This window comes from Brachyhypopomus gauderio, chromosome 3 (assembly GCF_052324685.1).
Source record: "Brachyhypopomus gauderio isolate BG-103 chromosome 3, BGAUD_0.2, whole genome shotgun sequence".
Classification (NCBI taxonomy): Eukaryota; Metazoa; Chordata; class Actinopteri; order Gymnotiformes; family Hypopomidae; genus Brachyhypopomus; species Brachyhypopomus gauderio.
In genome coordinates, this window is record NC_135213.1 from 8,304,244 (window position 1) to 8,318,563 (window position 14,320).

General features: G+C 43.7%; 2 protein-coding genes across 4 annotated transcripts in view; one reads left to right on the forward strand and one right to left on the reverse strand.

The window, feature by feature from the left end:
• ccdc186 (coiled-coil domain-containing protein 186) overlaps positions 1-4,065 on the forward strand; it is a 21,813-nt gene extending 17,748 nt beyond the window's left edge. For all 3 annotated transcript variants that reach the window (XM_076999291.1, XM_076999292.1, XM_076999293.1), the window contains 2 exons: positions 804-1,023; positions 1,773-4,065. In XM_076999291.1, coding sequence (XP_076855406.1) covers positions 804-1,023; positions 1,773-1,856 — 304 coding nt within the window. In that variant the 3' untranslated portion in view covers positions 1,857-4,065. The remainder of the gene's footprint in view (positions 1-803; positions 1,024-1,772) is intronic.
• A 4,741-nt stretch (positions 4,066-8,806) lies between these two features.
• On the reverse strand, positions 8,807-10,854 carry adrb1 (adrenoceptor beta 1). The gene has a single exon (XM_076999296.1). The coding sequence runs from the start codon at positions 10,733-10,735 to the stop codon at positions 9,545-9,547; it is 1,191 nt and encodes a 396-aa protein (XP_076855411.1). The 5' UTR covers positions 10,736-10,854; the 3' UTR covers positions 8,807-9,544.
• Positions 10,855-14,320: the final 3,466 nt, after the last annotated feature.

Consider the following 14,320-nt stretch of genomic DNA (forward strand, 5'->3'; position numbering starts at 1 on the left):
AGCAGAAATTGTAATATTGCAACAAATTCACTAACTGGGAAGCCCCTTGTATACGTCTCAGACAGAGACCTTTACAAGTTTGCCCTCCAATGTCTTTGTCTGGAGCCACGGTCTGAATAAAGCATAAAATTGAATTGGCCTTTATGTGGGCCATGCGTCACCGTAGTTATAAAGGGTTTGGACCAGGAGAGATGGGCTAAAGAGAATGTTAAAATGAAGGGGTTGTGCCCTCATCTTGCCACTAAGAGGGAACCATTTAGCTGTTCTTTTTTTATTTTCTTTTTCCACATATTTAGGCAAAATAATAGAGAAGAGCAATAACGTTTTTAAATTGAAGCATCCCTCTCCATTCCGCTTTCTGATTTGAGTCTCTTTTAAATAAATTGTGATTTAGTGATTTGAGTCTTTAAGGCGAAAATCAGATTTTGTTGTTTTGGTAATGCGTAGTCATAAGATGGCGGCTGTTATTCTGGGCATTTCAGCATTTCCAGCTGAGCCTTGTGTTGTGTGTTAAACAGCACAAACTCACATCCACTCTAGAGTGTTAGGAGTCTAATGTCCTGCACATGTCCGTACGTCAGATGCTCTCTTGGTCTCCTGGTAATGCCACACTTACACCCACAGCGTTACTTTGTTGTAAAGGTCACTTGGTTGCAAGATCAGGAGTTAATCATGAGAGTGGCTGTGGTTGGGGCGTAAGTCAAAAGCGCATGGATGCAGGGCGTCGCCCTAGGTGAAGAGGGGAGGGGCCGTTGTGATTGAAAGGGAGCTGTGATGTGTGGCGTCTGTTGTGTGTCCTGCAGAATCCTCCAGAGCTACGTGCTGAGGGAGGAGTCGGGAGCCCTCTCGTCCGAGGCCTCGGACTTTAACAAGGCACACCTGAGCAAGAGGGGAGGGATCATGGCCTCACTGTACACCTCGCACCCGGCCGACAGCGGCCTGACCCTCGACCTCTCGCTGGAGATCAACCGCAAGCTCCAGGCAGTGCTGGAGGACACACTGCTGAAGAACATCACCCTGAAGGTACCAACACACACACACACACACACACACACACACACACACACACACACACACCCCGCCAGTCGTCTCTCCTCTGACCCACTCGCTTTTCACATTCCTATTTTTCTGAGGCACATTAAGTTGAAGTATGTGGTAATTTACCCATACATGGTTTTGTCAGGAGTTAGTGCAGCACGACTTCCTCTGGCCTGATGGAATCGCTGTGTTCATGTGGCTCTGAGTTGTGGTGATTGCGATCAGAAACTAAGCGGTGATTGATGGCTGAGACACGGCAGGGGCGTTCCCACGCTGGACAGGTCTGCCAGACTGCTGTGGACACGTCTCCCTCCACTAGACATGACACAGTAACACACACACACACACAGAGAGAGAAAGAGAGAGCATGAGAGAGAGAGAGAGCGTGCTGTGGTTCACCTCACGTCCTGAGCTTTAAGGGAGTGTGGTAGACATGATATGGGTGATAAGGGGGAGTATTATCAGGCAAGAGTATTGGAAAGATGCTTGTACTACATTAGATAGATTCTAGATATAGATGCTCAGTCAGACAGACTGAACAGGGCCGTTTACCTCCCAACATCCAGACACGGTCACACCGAAACTCTCCAACACATCAACACATGGGCCGTCATCCTCTCCCCCCTCCCCCGCTCTGGCCTGCTGGGTGTCTCTGGTCGACGTGAGACTGGGGCTCGATGCTTGACTGGTGTAGGGAGCCATCAATGCAGCGTGATGTATTTCCCACTCCTCAGGAGAACCTCCAGACCCTGGGCTCGGAGATCGAGAGACTGATCAAACAGCAGCGGCCCCACGAACACGGCCCCTGCAGGAAGTGAGGGTGGTGCTCTGAGGAGGAGTGGAGCGGAGGAGTGGAGCGCGTGGCGGAGGAGTGGAGCGCGTGGTGGAGCGACCCGTGTGGTGGAGGAAGACGCAACAGGATGCTACACCTGCTGGTGGTTGAAGTTTACAAGAGTTCAGGTGCTCTAAAGGACCAATTCTTTTGGTTAGCTCATAAAGCTATCAGAGGACTAAGACATCTCAAACACACACACACACACACACACACACACACACACACACACACACACACACTGACCTCTCAGAGACTCGGCTTCCCTCCATCTGCTTAATGTCCGACCTTCCTCCCATACACACACACACACACACAGCCACTGCCACACCAAACTGCACACCTCATCTCTGCCCACAGCCGTTCACACAAGCATCCCGTGTGAGCTGCTTTGTGGAATGTAGCTGCTACACCTGCCCTGCGTTTTCCAGAGCCGGCCCCCAAAGCTCACAGCAAACTTGCACAATCTTAAAACCCAGTGACTTGAAAACGTTCAAAACCTTGGAGGTGAATGAATGAATGAATGAATGAATGGCAAAATTAATTATCGAGTGAACGGGCCCTTTAGCTGAAGGTACTTTTCCTCTTCCCCTGAAGAAGCGGAGGTACTGGACCCTACTAATGGAGACCTATTGGACAAAATGTGGATTGGCTGGGTACTGGTGCACAGTAGATGAAGACTCGTCCAAACCTGATCCTCGTTATCACTACGGAGACACCATGATGCACATGTGCCAATTACTGAATGTGTTGTGTATGAGATCACTCTAATGCGCACTCCCACGTGTTCTAGGCACTAGATGTTCTAGGTGTTCGAGGACGTTGTTGTCCGTGAGGTTCTTGTCCGCCCGTGGGCCATTTTCTCTCGGCGCCCCATGTACAGCACTTAAGAAATGTCATGCCAAAAACTACAGTGCCTGTACGTCGCCCATATTAAGTGTCTGGTTACACAATGATTCACATTAATCATAAAATCTATATCTGAAATATTTGGATATGTCTAGGGTTGGTCTAGTATCTGGCCTTATGAGTTCTTATTAGATGCATCTGTTTGTCTTGCTTGAAGAGTTATTCAACCTTGCTTTTGTCCTCTGTAGAAACTACCAGTATTGATATTTTTGCACTCATACGCTGTTTCCCTGTGTAAAAAAAAAAACTGGTGCGAGGCAGTTTCTCGTTTAGCTGTGCTTAAGGAGATAAGTAGAAAAGTCCAATTAACTGAAGAAAACCTTTTAAATATTGAGGGCACAAGTGCAATTATGTTTCCCCCCCCTCAGTGTTTGGCAGGGAGAGTGACTCATTACAGCAGACGCCTGCGCTGTGAGGATCACAGAGACTGTCCCTTTAAAGAGCCCCAAAACAATAGACCTGCCATATCAAATTACCCAAGTCGATTTCGGCCACGCAGCTCGCATCGTATGGGGCGCGTTCTGACTGCCTCGGGGAGATGGCAGCCTGCGGATTCCTGCTTCCCCCTCTGAAGGGTTGGGGAGGAACTCCTCGCCACCTGCTTCTCACTGGCTCCTGTGAGATCATGTGGGGTGCAGGGTGTGTATCGTGACCCACCTTGTGTCTGCTTCTGACGGCCTTTCCCCCGCGCTTCAAGTTCATGTAAAAAAAATTTAAAATAAAAAAACACACAGGACCTACTGACCTGTGTCCAGAAGCGTCCAGATGGGGTTAATACTTGAGTGCCACACTGAAAGCTGAGTTCAACCCAGCCCAAGTCTGTGTACGTCATAATGCAGAATCCACAACTTTCCCTTTCACACTCCATCAGCCTGAACACGTCACTGACATCCCCTGCAAATAAAGAAAATATTTATGCAATGTTGGGATAACATATTTGCATGGAGCACAGAACTCCAGGATTAAAACTGTCAAATGTGTTAATTCTTCAATGGGCTATTTCATAATTTATTAAACGTCCCTCTTTCATACTTCTCTCTCGAAGTATGAAATGACAAGAATTATGAAGAATGTATGTATGTGAGTGGTGTATTGTAACTGATTCAGAAGAAAACGTTTCTGTTGCTGGTCTGTCTATGATCTGTTTGATTATGTAGTCAAAATGTGATTATAAATTTGTAGATACAATGTCATGTAAAATGATATGATGTTTTTAAAGCTATGAATCTCAATTCCTTTGTGTACGTATGGTGCCTATGGGGAATTAAAGATGGCTATGTCTACTGGATTGGCTTGAGAGGGCTTTAATTTAAGTGAATTCATCTTGGCATCGCAGTTACAAATTATACATGTCCAATGGTGTCAAAGCAGGTTTGTTTATAGAGCACATTTAATACACAAGGCAATTTAAGAGGCTTTACAAATTAAGCTCAAGCTTTAAGATGAAAAACTGAAGTTCATTAACACCCAAAAGTTGATTTGAAATACATTAATGAAAGCATAAAGCTCATTAGTTTAATCAAAGGTTGGAGATGAGAGATAAAGATGAAAAGGACAGAAATGCAATATCCCTGAGAACCAAAAAACTGCCTTACACCAAACTGAAATGTAGAATATTTAGGTTTTGAGATTCACTTTTAAAATGCATAAGGTGGTGTCCTAAGGTTCTTATACAGGTGACTCCATATAAGAGCGACATGGAAGCGACATTCTTCAGTGTCTTACCTGATGTTATAATAGTGGGTGCTGCAATGAGTGGTCACACCAAATATTTTTGATTTAGTGTAGATTTCTCTTTTGTTCATTCACTTTGCGTTTTGTTAATGCAAGTTTGTTTTAACTCTACTAAAGCGTTTAATTAAGTGTATTTCCACAACTGGATACATCAGTTCCAATAAGAAAGCTGTGTGTGTGTGTGTGTGTGTGTGTGTGTGTGTTCACATCTTTTTCTAATGGCCAGCAAGTCTCTAATTTTTGTTCCCAAATTATATTTCTTTATCATCTTTATTTAGCTGCTGGATGTTTTGGCACATTCAGTTTGCAGTATGTTCAAGGCACTGATGTAATGAGCCAATGGAACGACATTCATTTGGCATGTAAAGTCAAATAAGCTGATTTGCATAGCATACATCAATTGAATGAAGCCCAAGAGCTGGACCGTGGGGAATACCACAGATCCACACATTACCCAATTCCAGAAAGTAGCTCCTGCTACGACAGTATGATCTGAACTGTTCCTGAGAGTCCAGCCCAGTTCTCACATCTGTCTGGGTGTGTTTTATGATCTATGGGGTCAAAGGCTGTACTGCGATCAAGTGGTAGCAGAATTTATGTTTTTCTAGAATCCATATTAAGAACCTTCATAAGATCCATCTCGGTGGTTCGGTTGCAATCCTGACTGAGAATCAGTGTAAAGGCCTCAGGATTGATCATATTCCCCGGTGTCTTAAAATTGCAGATCCTTTATGCAAATCACAAGGTCCGGGGAAGACGCATGTTGAGCTGTGCACTTCAGCGTGTTTACACCAGAAGCATTCAAATGGATGAGGAAACAAAGCACTACAGGGAGAGCAGGAGTGGAGTTATAAAACATTGTTCTGTGGGCACCCTTCACTTAGCAGGGCTCTCATTGTCAGAAGAATCAAATCTGTGTTTACTTGCCCTTTGCCCCCTGTGTAATAATAAATCACACGCACGCTGTATGTCTTCACTGGATTTACACTGGTGTTGTGACCCTGCACAAGGACAGTGAGAAGGAAAAAAAAAAGGAGGAGCAGCCCAGCTGTCACTCACCAGCATCGTTACCACGGTGATATGTGAACCATAGATTGCTGCCTCCCCCCATTTTAGTTTCAGTTGGCTCATCTGACAGTTGTCCGTACAGTTGGAGCAGAAAGCTCCATGTTACAGTATATATAGCAGGTCCAGATTAGCAGACCAGATTAGCACATCATGTTATACGGATCTGGGTAGAAACTGGTGGCCTTCTGTCCTAGTTAGAAAGGGGTCAATGACATCTGAAGTTATGTGTAACACTTATGCAGCTGAGATTTGAATCTGAGTGCAGCTGATTAACTATTGTTTATTGTTAACTGTTTTGTTTACTTGTTTTATTTTTTTACATGTTGCTCAGAAAAACCACAGGAGGCCTTTTAAGGGCTTGGTGGTCACTTATATGTATATACAGCAAGTTAGGCTGTTTCCTGGAAGCCAGCCTACACTAATCATACTAATAAGACTAATAAAGCCTTCGGTGCCTGGAGATCTTGGGCATATAGGAATACATCTAAAAAATGCATGTGCTGACACACATCACCAACGCAATGTATTTCCAAGATTCTCTTATGCTTATTCGTTTTACTTCAAACATTCAACACATACAAAACAAAGGAGAAAAACAAAACAACACTGCAACACAGGTGCCTATAGTCTACTGATTTTCAAAAGTGGTGCAGTAATTTATAGAAATGCTCTTGTTGGAGTGAGATATCTGACCCAACGTATACCAGAAAATGCTCCCAAATATAGAAGACGTTTGTTTCAGAAGAGACATGTGAAATAGGCTATAGATGCAAATAAATATATTACAAGTGCAATATAACGCAAGTTAAAATATCTCTGTGCCAACTTGTTACACTGAAGAGCTTTTCAGCACTGAGCAGCAGATCTTTACAATCTGATATGCTTTGCATTCCCCTTCAGCAGGCCTGATTACTACTTAGCGTTTTTCCCTAAAAAAGCATCACATTGTTAGCTCTTCCTGAGCGAGATGACTGAACAGCCTCTCTCACTCAACCACCCCCCCCCCCCCCCCGACCGCTTTCTTATTGGCTAGTCACACTGGTATAGCAGTGAAGAAAGGACAAAGGCATCTTTGAAATTCAACTCACCTGTGTGACATTTGGGCGGCTGCTTGAGGTGGTGAAATATGCCAAGTTTAAGAGATCTTGTCTCAGCTGATGGTGCTAGTGGGCCTTTGCCTAAACCCAGCTGGTAGGCTATTTTTAGGTCTTCCGATAAGGCGCTCGGAAACTCATCAGCCAGGAGGACCTCCTGTGAATTCATAAGCCATGGTTAACGTCTCTCACCAGCGCTGTTATCTTGGCAGTGGCCACGCCCCCCTCGCAGAGATAATTAAACCCTTGCATATTAGTAATATGTGTCTGCACTTATTAAAATCATAGCAAAATACAATCTTTGTCAAACTTATATTTGTAAACAAAAACATGTGGCTATTATTAAAACACTCAGAACTTGTCTGATATGTATGTAACCTGTACAACTCATACTGTTTGTATAATACACATACCATAATCTGAATGCCACCATAATAGGAGTACTATTTAAATCTGTTCATTTAGCCATGATGTTATTTACCTTTAGGCAACACATAAATGTCTATTACATAATTTGTAATAAACTCAGCGTGTGTTTTTTAAGGATATGGTGCTTTGCCAGCACGCTGTTTAGACGCCAACATATGGAAACCAGATGATGATGAAGAGGAGGGTTAGCCGGACATGCAGGTACACACACTGCATGCCTCTCCTTCATCACCTCGGCAGACAGCTAGTGACTGTAGGCTGCTGGGTAGACCAAGAGGGAAAGCAGAGACCTTTTATCTTTCCACAGTGTTAATGGCGGACTAGCTGACCTTGTGTACAGACGGGTGTTGGTGTCCTGTGTACGGATAAACCTGGAAGTCCTTTTGAATATTAATTAACTAATAGCTACTGACAAAATGCTCTGTAAACATGTACACAAAGCCATAAAATAAAACCATGGTCAAAATGCAAAGAAACAAAAAACAAGTAAAAATCTGCTTGGAATTCAGTCACAACCGAAGGGCCGCCGATGGCATGTTGGGAATGCTTTATGCCCCAGACATGTGGCGATGGCAGAGAACGTGTCTTGAGAGTGTTTAATCTATAGCACGTTACACGTGTGTTTGAGGCATGAGCACCCACGTCTGTGCCTCTGTGTCATGGGCCCGGGGCCAGGGTGCCTGCCAAATGAATAATGACTAATAACAGGGTGGGGGTGGGGGGGCTGTGCCAGAGGCATGCTGGTAATGTAGGAGGGGCTGTTGTTGGTTTTAAATTCTGCACTGCTGTATTAGTGGGTAATGTCATTGAAATAAGGTTCATTAGGCAAATTGGAGCAGCCATATTCCTCTCAGCCTGTCTAGAGTGGTTTTAACTGCAATGGCGCTCTGGGGACAGCTCAAAATGCTAATGTATTTTAAAACGTTCCGTCCTGTCATGATTAATAGCACACAGCTGGACTCAGATCAGATGTTTCCCTTGTGAGCTACTTCAAAACATCAGACTCTTCCAATGGCTTACACCATATGTACAGTAGAAATGTTCTATAGTCTCCTGGCAAGGAAAGATATTGATTAGTCTCATGTTTTATACTGAGAAATGTCCCTTACTCTGCCTTAACCAAAAACCTTCATTTACGTGATGCAAATCATTTAAAGCATCACTTTAAATACCAAAATAAAAACTGAGTTCCATCTGAATGAACTAACATTATGCTTTTTGTTTGAGCTTTAGCCATTTTATAATGTGAATGTTGATGACCACCACAGTGAAGTGTAAGATACAGCAGCCTCATGTACTGAAAACAATCATCGCATAACGTTGCAATTTCAGACAGATTCATTAACAGGATTCAAGCATTGCAGTCTGAAATGAAGCAGAGGTTTACTGAGTACCCTCTTCTTGTGGGGAAATGTTCAGAACAACAATCACACCTATCAAAAGAAGTGTCATAACGTTTGGATGGGCTGGCCCATATAATGTGGGTGTGAATAGGACTCTCAGTTTTTAGTCACAAAAAGATTAGGTTTTCAATCCCTCTAGTCTATTTCAGCCGGTGTGATTATAAATACAATTGTGTATTTATTTAAAGCCAGCACAGGGGTAATTAAACCAAAGCATGAAAGATAATGCAACCTTCGTAAAAAAAAAAGAGAAAAATAATAATAATTCAGTCCAAATACAAAACCGAGAGCTCTCAGTGTGTTTTTAACAGGACGTTTTATTGCACACTCGTAAACAAGAAGACCTTATACATTACATGAGGCATTGATACACAAACTGCTAATGGACTGCATGAAGTTGGGAATGTGCTAAATAACACTGACTGAACCAGACTTGTGCGTCAATCAACGGAACACTGAGGCTCGAGTTCATAATTAGACAAAATGTCATATTAAAATATGAAATATTAATATGGCATGAAAATGGAAAAGAAGCAGCTCACATTAGACAAAATAGAAGGTGCAAACAGCAATGGATCACAGTTCCCGTTATGTTATCACGTCCTGGCCCTTCAACCTGTACTTGGTACCGAAAAGCTGTACAGTTTGACAAGGTTGTTTAATATAAACAACTTCCTTTCGTACAATTTGCACATTTCTAAGGTATGAGGTAAAGTAAGGCTGTAGAAAACAAAAAAATATTTCATACAACGCCACTTCTATGGACAAGATGCCTGACGATTTGGTGAAAATTGCTTTTAAAAAATGAAGGTTTATACAGTGCGGAACAAATCGACATTTAAGCATTTTTCTTCACAGTCATTGCACTCCTGTGTTTGTTTTAAGAAGTCTGTTTTTATGTCAAAACACATCTCTTGGTTCTCACCATAGACTGACCGCATTCTGCGTAAACGTGTCCATTTCTAACAGTATTACGCATTTGCATAATCAAACCCTTAAATAATATAATCAAATAATATCATTTTAACTTCTTTAAATTACAGCTGCGACTCGGAACGGGACATTTTACATCCTCTCTCCAAACTATAAGTGCTGCCTTCGATGTCGTTGCTGTTCGACCACGTTCTGATCAGGGTGGGTTCGGTGGAGTTGACGAACCCCCCGGTGCAGCGCGACAGGTCGCAGGAGCTGATGTGCAGGTTCCGGTCCGCTTTTCTCGGACAACACAGCAGCCTCTTGAAAGCCTTCCTGAAGTCCGGGCTCCGGCAGTAAATGATGGGGTTGAACGCGGAGTTCACGTAACCCAACCAGTTGAAGAACACGAAGAGGTTCTTGTCCACCACTTCGGAACCGAACACCCTGACCACGTTGACGATGAAAAACGGCAGCCAGCACAAAGTAAACGTGCCCATGATGATTCCCAGTGTCTTCAGCGCCTTCTGCTCCTTCATGGCCAGGATCTTGGACGGTCTTTTCCTGCTTGGTTTATAATTGGACCCGTCGTGATTATTATAAAACCTCCCTTCACACTTATCTATTTTAAGTAACTGCTTTTTGGCCTCTCTGTACACTCTGGCATAGACAAAAATCATAACCACTAGAGGAATGTAAAATGATATGATGGAGGAGGCGATGGCGTAAGCCCGGTTGGTAACGAAGTCGCAGCACTCCGGATTGTCGTAGCAGGACGTCTCGTCCTGGTTCCGAGACCAGTGCATCAGAATAGGGGGGAATGAGACCAGAGCCGAGATGACCCACACCGCACACACGACCACCGTCGCCCTTGATTTAGTTAAAAGGTTCTGGTAACGGAAGGGCCATGTGATCGCTATATACCTGTCTATTGCAATTACGCACAGCGTTTCAATGCTAGCAGTCACACACAGGACATCAGCTGAGATCCAGAACTCACAGAAGAAAGATCCGTATAGCCAAACTCCCTTTATTTCCAGTGCGGCGCCAAACGGAACCACCAGCAATCCCATAATGAGGTCCGCAGAAGCCAAAGAAATTATGAACACGTTGGTCAGTGTTTGAAGTCTCTGGTTCCGGGCTATAGCAATAATGACCAATATATTCCCTACTACCGTGATCAATACTATCAGACCCATGATCAATGCCATACACACGACCCACTGTTCCGATAAGCCATCGTCCGGAGCGTTAAGATCCACTTTCCCGCGTTTGGAGTCGTTGGTGCAGTTTAAGGACGGCGGACCGTCCCCCATGGTAAGACGCGCTCTGCACAGAACCTCACACAGCGATCCAAACTTGGGCTCCTCCGTAGCGCGCCACCTCGCCGCGGCTCCATCCGTGCTCCATCTAGCGCCGAACCTCCCGCTCTGGACACGGGAGCGCTCGGAGGAGAAATAAAGCCGTGACATCACGTCTCTTATCCACCAATTGCACACGGTGCCCAAACTGCGAGTCCGTTTCCAAAGGATAAACTTTATGAAGTAGCCTACCTGACACTAATGTACCTGACACGTAGACACAATTATTCTAATGTGTGGTCAGGGCAACTGCGTTTTTACGCACCGCTAAAACAAGCGAACCAATAACTCTTTGGTCACAGTATAATGAGAAAGATACTATAGGCCTACTCCACTTTAATTACAGGAATATGTTTTTACCTCAACATACCCTGTGCTATGTTACTTATAAATAATAGTAATAATAAAAACAACAACAACAATAATAATAATAATAATAATTTACCTCAACATACCCTGTGCCATGTCACTTATAAATAATAATAACAACAATTATTATTATTATTATTATTATTTGTTATTATTATTATTTGTTATTATTGTTATGATTACTATTATTATTATTATTATTATTATTATTATTATTAATATGTTTGAGCGTAGGGATGTGTGGTGCTGTAAAAACAAAAAAACTTTAATTTGGTCTTTCTCTGTCTATTAAGTTGATGGTTAGGGGTTATCTGCGTTTATTTGGAGACAACTCTATGCCAATATTTGCACTTAAGTCATTTAATCTTAATAAAATGAATAGCAACGTGATCCTCCAGAAAGCCCGTCAAAAGCGCGCTGAATGATGTGTCCTTCACGTGGAGGCAAACATGGGCTTGGCGGGGCAACCGGGGCTTGACAGAACGAAGCAATTACTGAACCTTTGGGCAGATAGGGTACAACCCAGCAAGCCTCACAATGCTTGATTCAGTCGGCCGTAATTTCCACCATGCCCCAGTACTTTCCCAAGATAAATCGCGACTAGCCAAGCTATAAAAAGAGCTCGCAGCGATCCGCTTACTCTCCTTATGAAACCGAAACAGTCCGGAGGGAGATGTTTTTCCAGCCGTAGGAAGCTGTTACTCTAGATAAGATCATAATTACACCTCCTTAGAGCAATGGCGCAGACCTGGTAGATTGGACCAGCGCTGCGGCCATGGATAATGGCTCTCTCACGTCTGCATTCCAGTGCTGGGGTGCCGTAGTGTGTCTGGGACCTGTGGACAGCCACAACTCTTCTCTGAGCTGGAATGTTGTCTCAGCACCTCTCGTCCAGATCTCCCCCACATTGAACTTGTTACTACGGGCAAACATTGTTGAAGGGATACTAATAATATCAATACCACTACGGGATTTAAGTCCCTGCCACTTACATAATGCAGCAGTAAGACCTCTGAACGGTTCCCCATCATGTCAATGTTTTGATCCGTCAGATAAAAGTGCTGGGATTCCTGTGACCAGAATGGCCCCACTGTTTCTAACAGGAAACCAGTCATGTTGCCTGGATTGCTTCCTCTCCTGCAGAGTAGGGTAAATGAGTAGAAGTGCATGAAGGTGAGAGGTGTTGAGGTAGGCTAAGAGCCACCTGAGTTCGTGAAAGTGTCCCAGAGTCACCCCGACCGGCTCTCGCACGTTTCTGATGGTTGGATACTGAACCGTGACTGTTCCTGCCGAGTCATGAAAGGGCGGGGCATGACTGTGCTGACGCAGGTTTGAAAAGCCTTGAAGGAAAAGCACGTGTGGCTTCAGGTCTGGCGGGAGACCCTGTGCCCGCTGTTGACACTGGCATGGAGGCCATGGCACAGGCCAACCGTGCTTCATCATCTTAAGTGACAGCTTCCTGTTTATGGAGTCAGTGTTTCAGGAAAAGTGTTTCGCAGAGCGGAGCTTTAAAAAAGAGTGAGCGCCACTGTAAGGGTTTTATAGATGTTTGATCAAGTGAGAGATTCAGTGTCAGTTACCTCCTTTCTCTCCATCTCTTAATCTTAAGAGTAAAAAAAAAAACATTTAAGGCTTTTAAATGCTGTTTGTTGTAGGCTGTGGTGGCTTTAGTGTTCTTTGGCCTTAATCAAGAATCTCTCAAAGTCTTAGTTATAGTGCTCCTGGCCTTGTGTTTCTCCAGCATATAAGGCTTACACACAAGACAAGGTGTGTACATACATACAAGGTCTTAACATGGGTGTCAGAACTGCTTATTAGAGATACAGTATGGTGCTCCATCTGTACTCGTACTGTTTACAGACAGGTGAGTTACTGCTTTCTTCAAGGCTCTCAGTCCTTGTGTGTCTCTGATCCTGTGCAGTAACAGTCAGATATGACCATATATATATATCACTACCACAGGTATCACTACGACAATGCTCGGTTCAGTGTATGTCAGGATACAACAGTAAGCAGTTATTCAAAAATAATAGGATATCAAGTGACATCAGTATCATGTATGTTCACAGAGTGAATGTACTGAAAAACTCTTAGGCCAATAGCCAATCATAACATTTCAGTATATGTCCTTCCTGAACAATCTCATTACCTCTAGGTTCGTGCCATTTTAATGAAACCCACTGAGCCACAATTGAGAAACAAGAGTGTCTTCAGAATAAAATGTGCTTTTTTTCATTTTCCCCTTCACTACTCTCCAATACAGAACTCGTACTGACTCCATTATTATTCCATTCTTCTCTTCCATTCTCAGTGAGGAACACCCATTCTTATCATTGCAAATAGCTGAATAAATAATGAACTCAGGCACTGGAAACTTAGCTGGAATATTTAATGTTTGGTGGGGATTTCAATGCCATTTTACATGATGCCAAAGGACGCTGAAACACCATTTGATATTTAATTAATTCTCTAAAATGAAATGAAACCTTCACCTTACTAATGAAGTAATCAGTTTTGTGCTGTGCTCATGAGGAATTGCTGTTTTTTAATATTGGAGACTGTAAGAGCATACAATGAATACAACTTGACCCGTGTGTCACCTTGTGCTTCTTTTCCTATTTAAAATACCACCCTAGCTTCCTTATGGACAGGTTTATATATACAGTCTTCTTTTACACACCTGAGACATTCACAGATCCCAGTTGTTCCAGCAGCAAACATGAAAACGGCTGGTTTTACAGACTTACAGCAGACAAACACAGAGATACAGGTAGCCAAAAAGAGCAGGGAGATAAGTGCACATGGTAAATATTTCATTAAGCGGACACTAGCCCAAGCTCTGGGAGAGAATGGTGTTGTCTCCTTTGGTGAGGTCCCCTGCTGCTCCATTAGAAACAGACCTGCATTACAACATCCTGACCAGCTGCAGGAATCATCACCCAGGCTGGCATCAGAACCAAAGGGAGAGTCCAATTAGCACGACGTGTAATCGGCCTTCACGGCCTGCCCGCGCAGGAATTCACCTCGCACACACACCGACGCGCGCCAAGCCCCTGAACGCCAGACCTCAGTGACCACACTTTAGATTCACTGTTGTCATGACAGTGTATCTCAGATTCGCTAAGTGTGCCGTGAACGTCTGGCTGGCGTTTGCAGCACATTAGTGGAGTG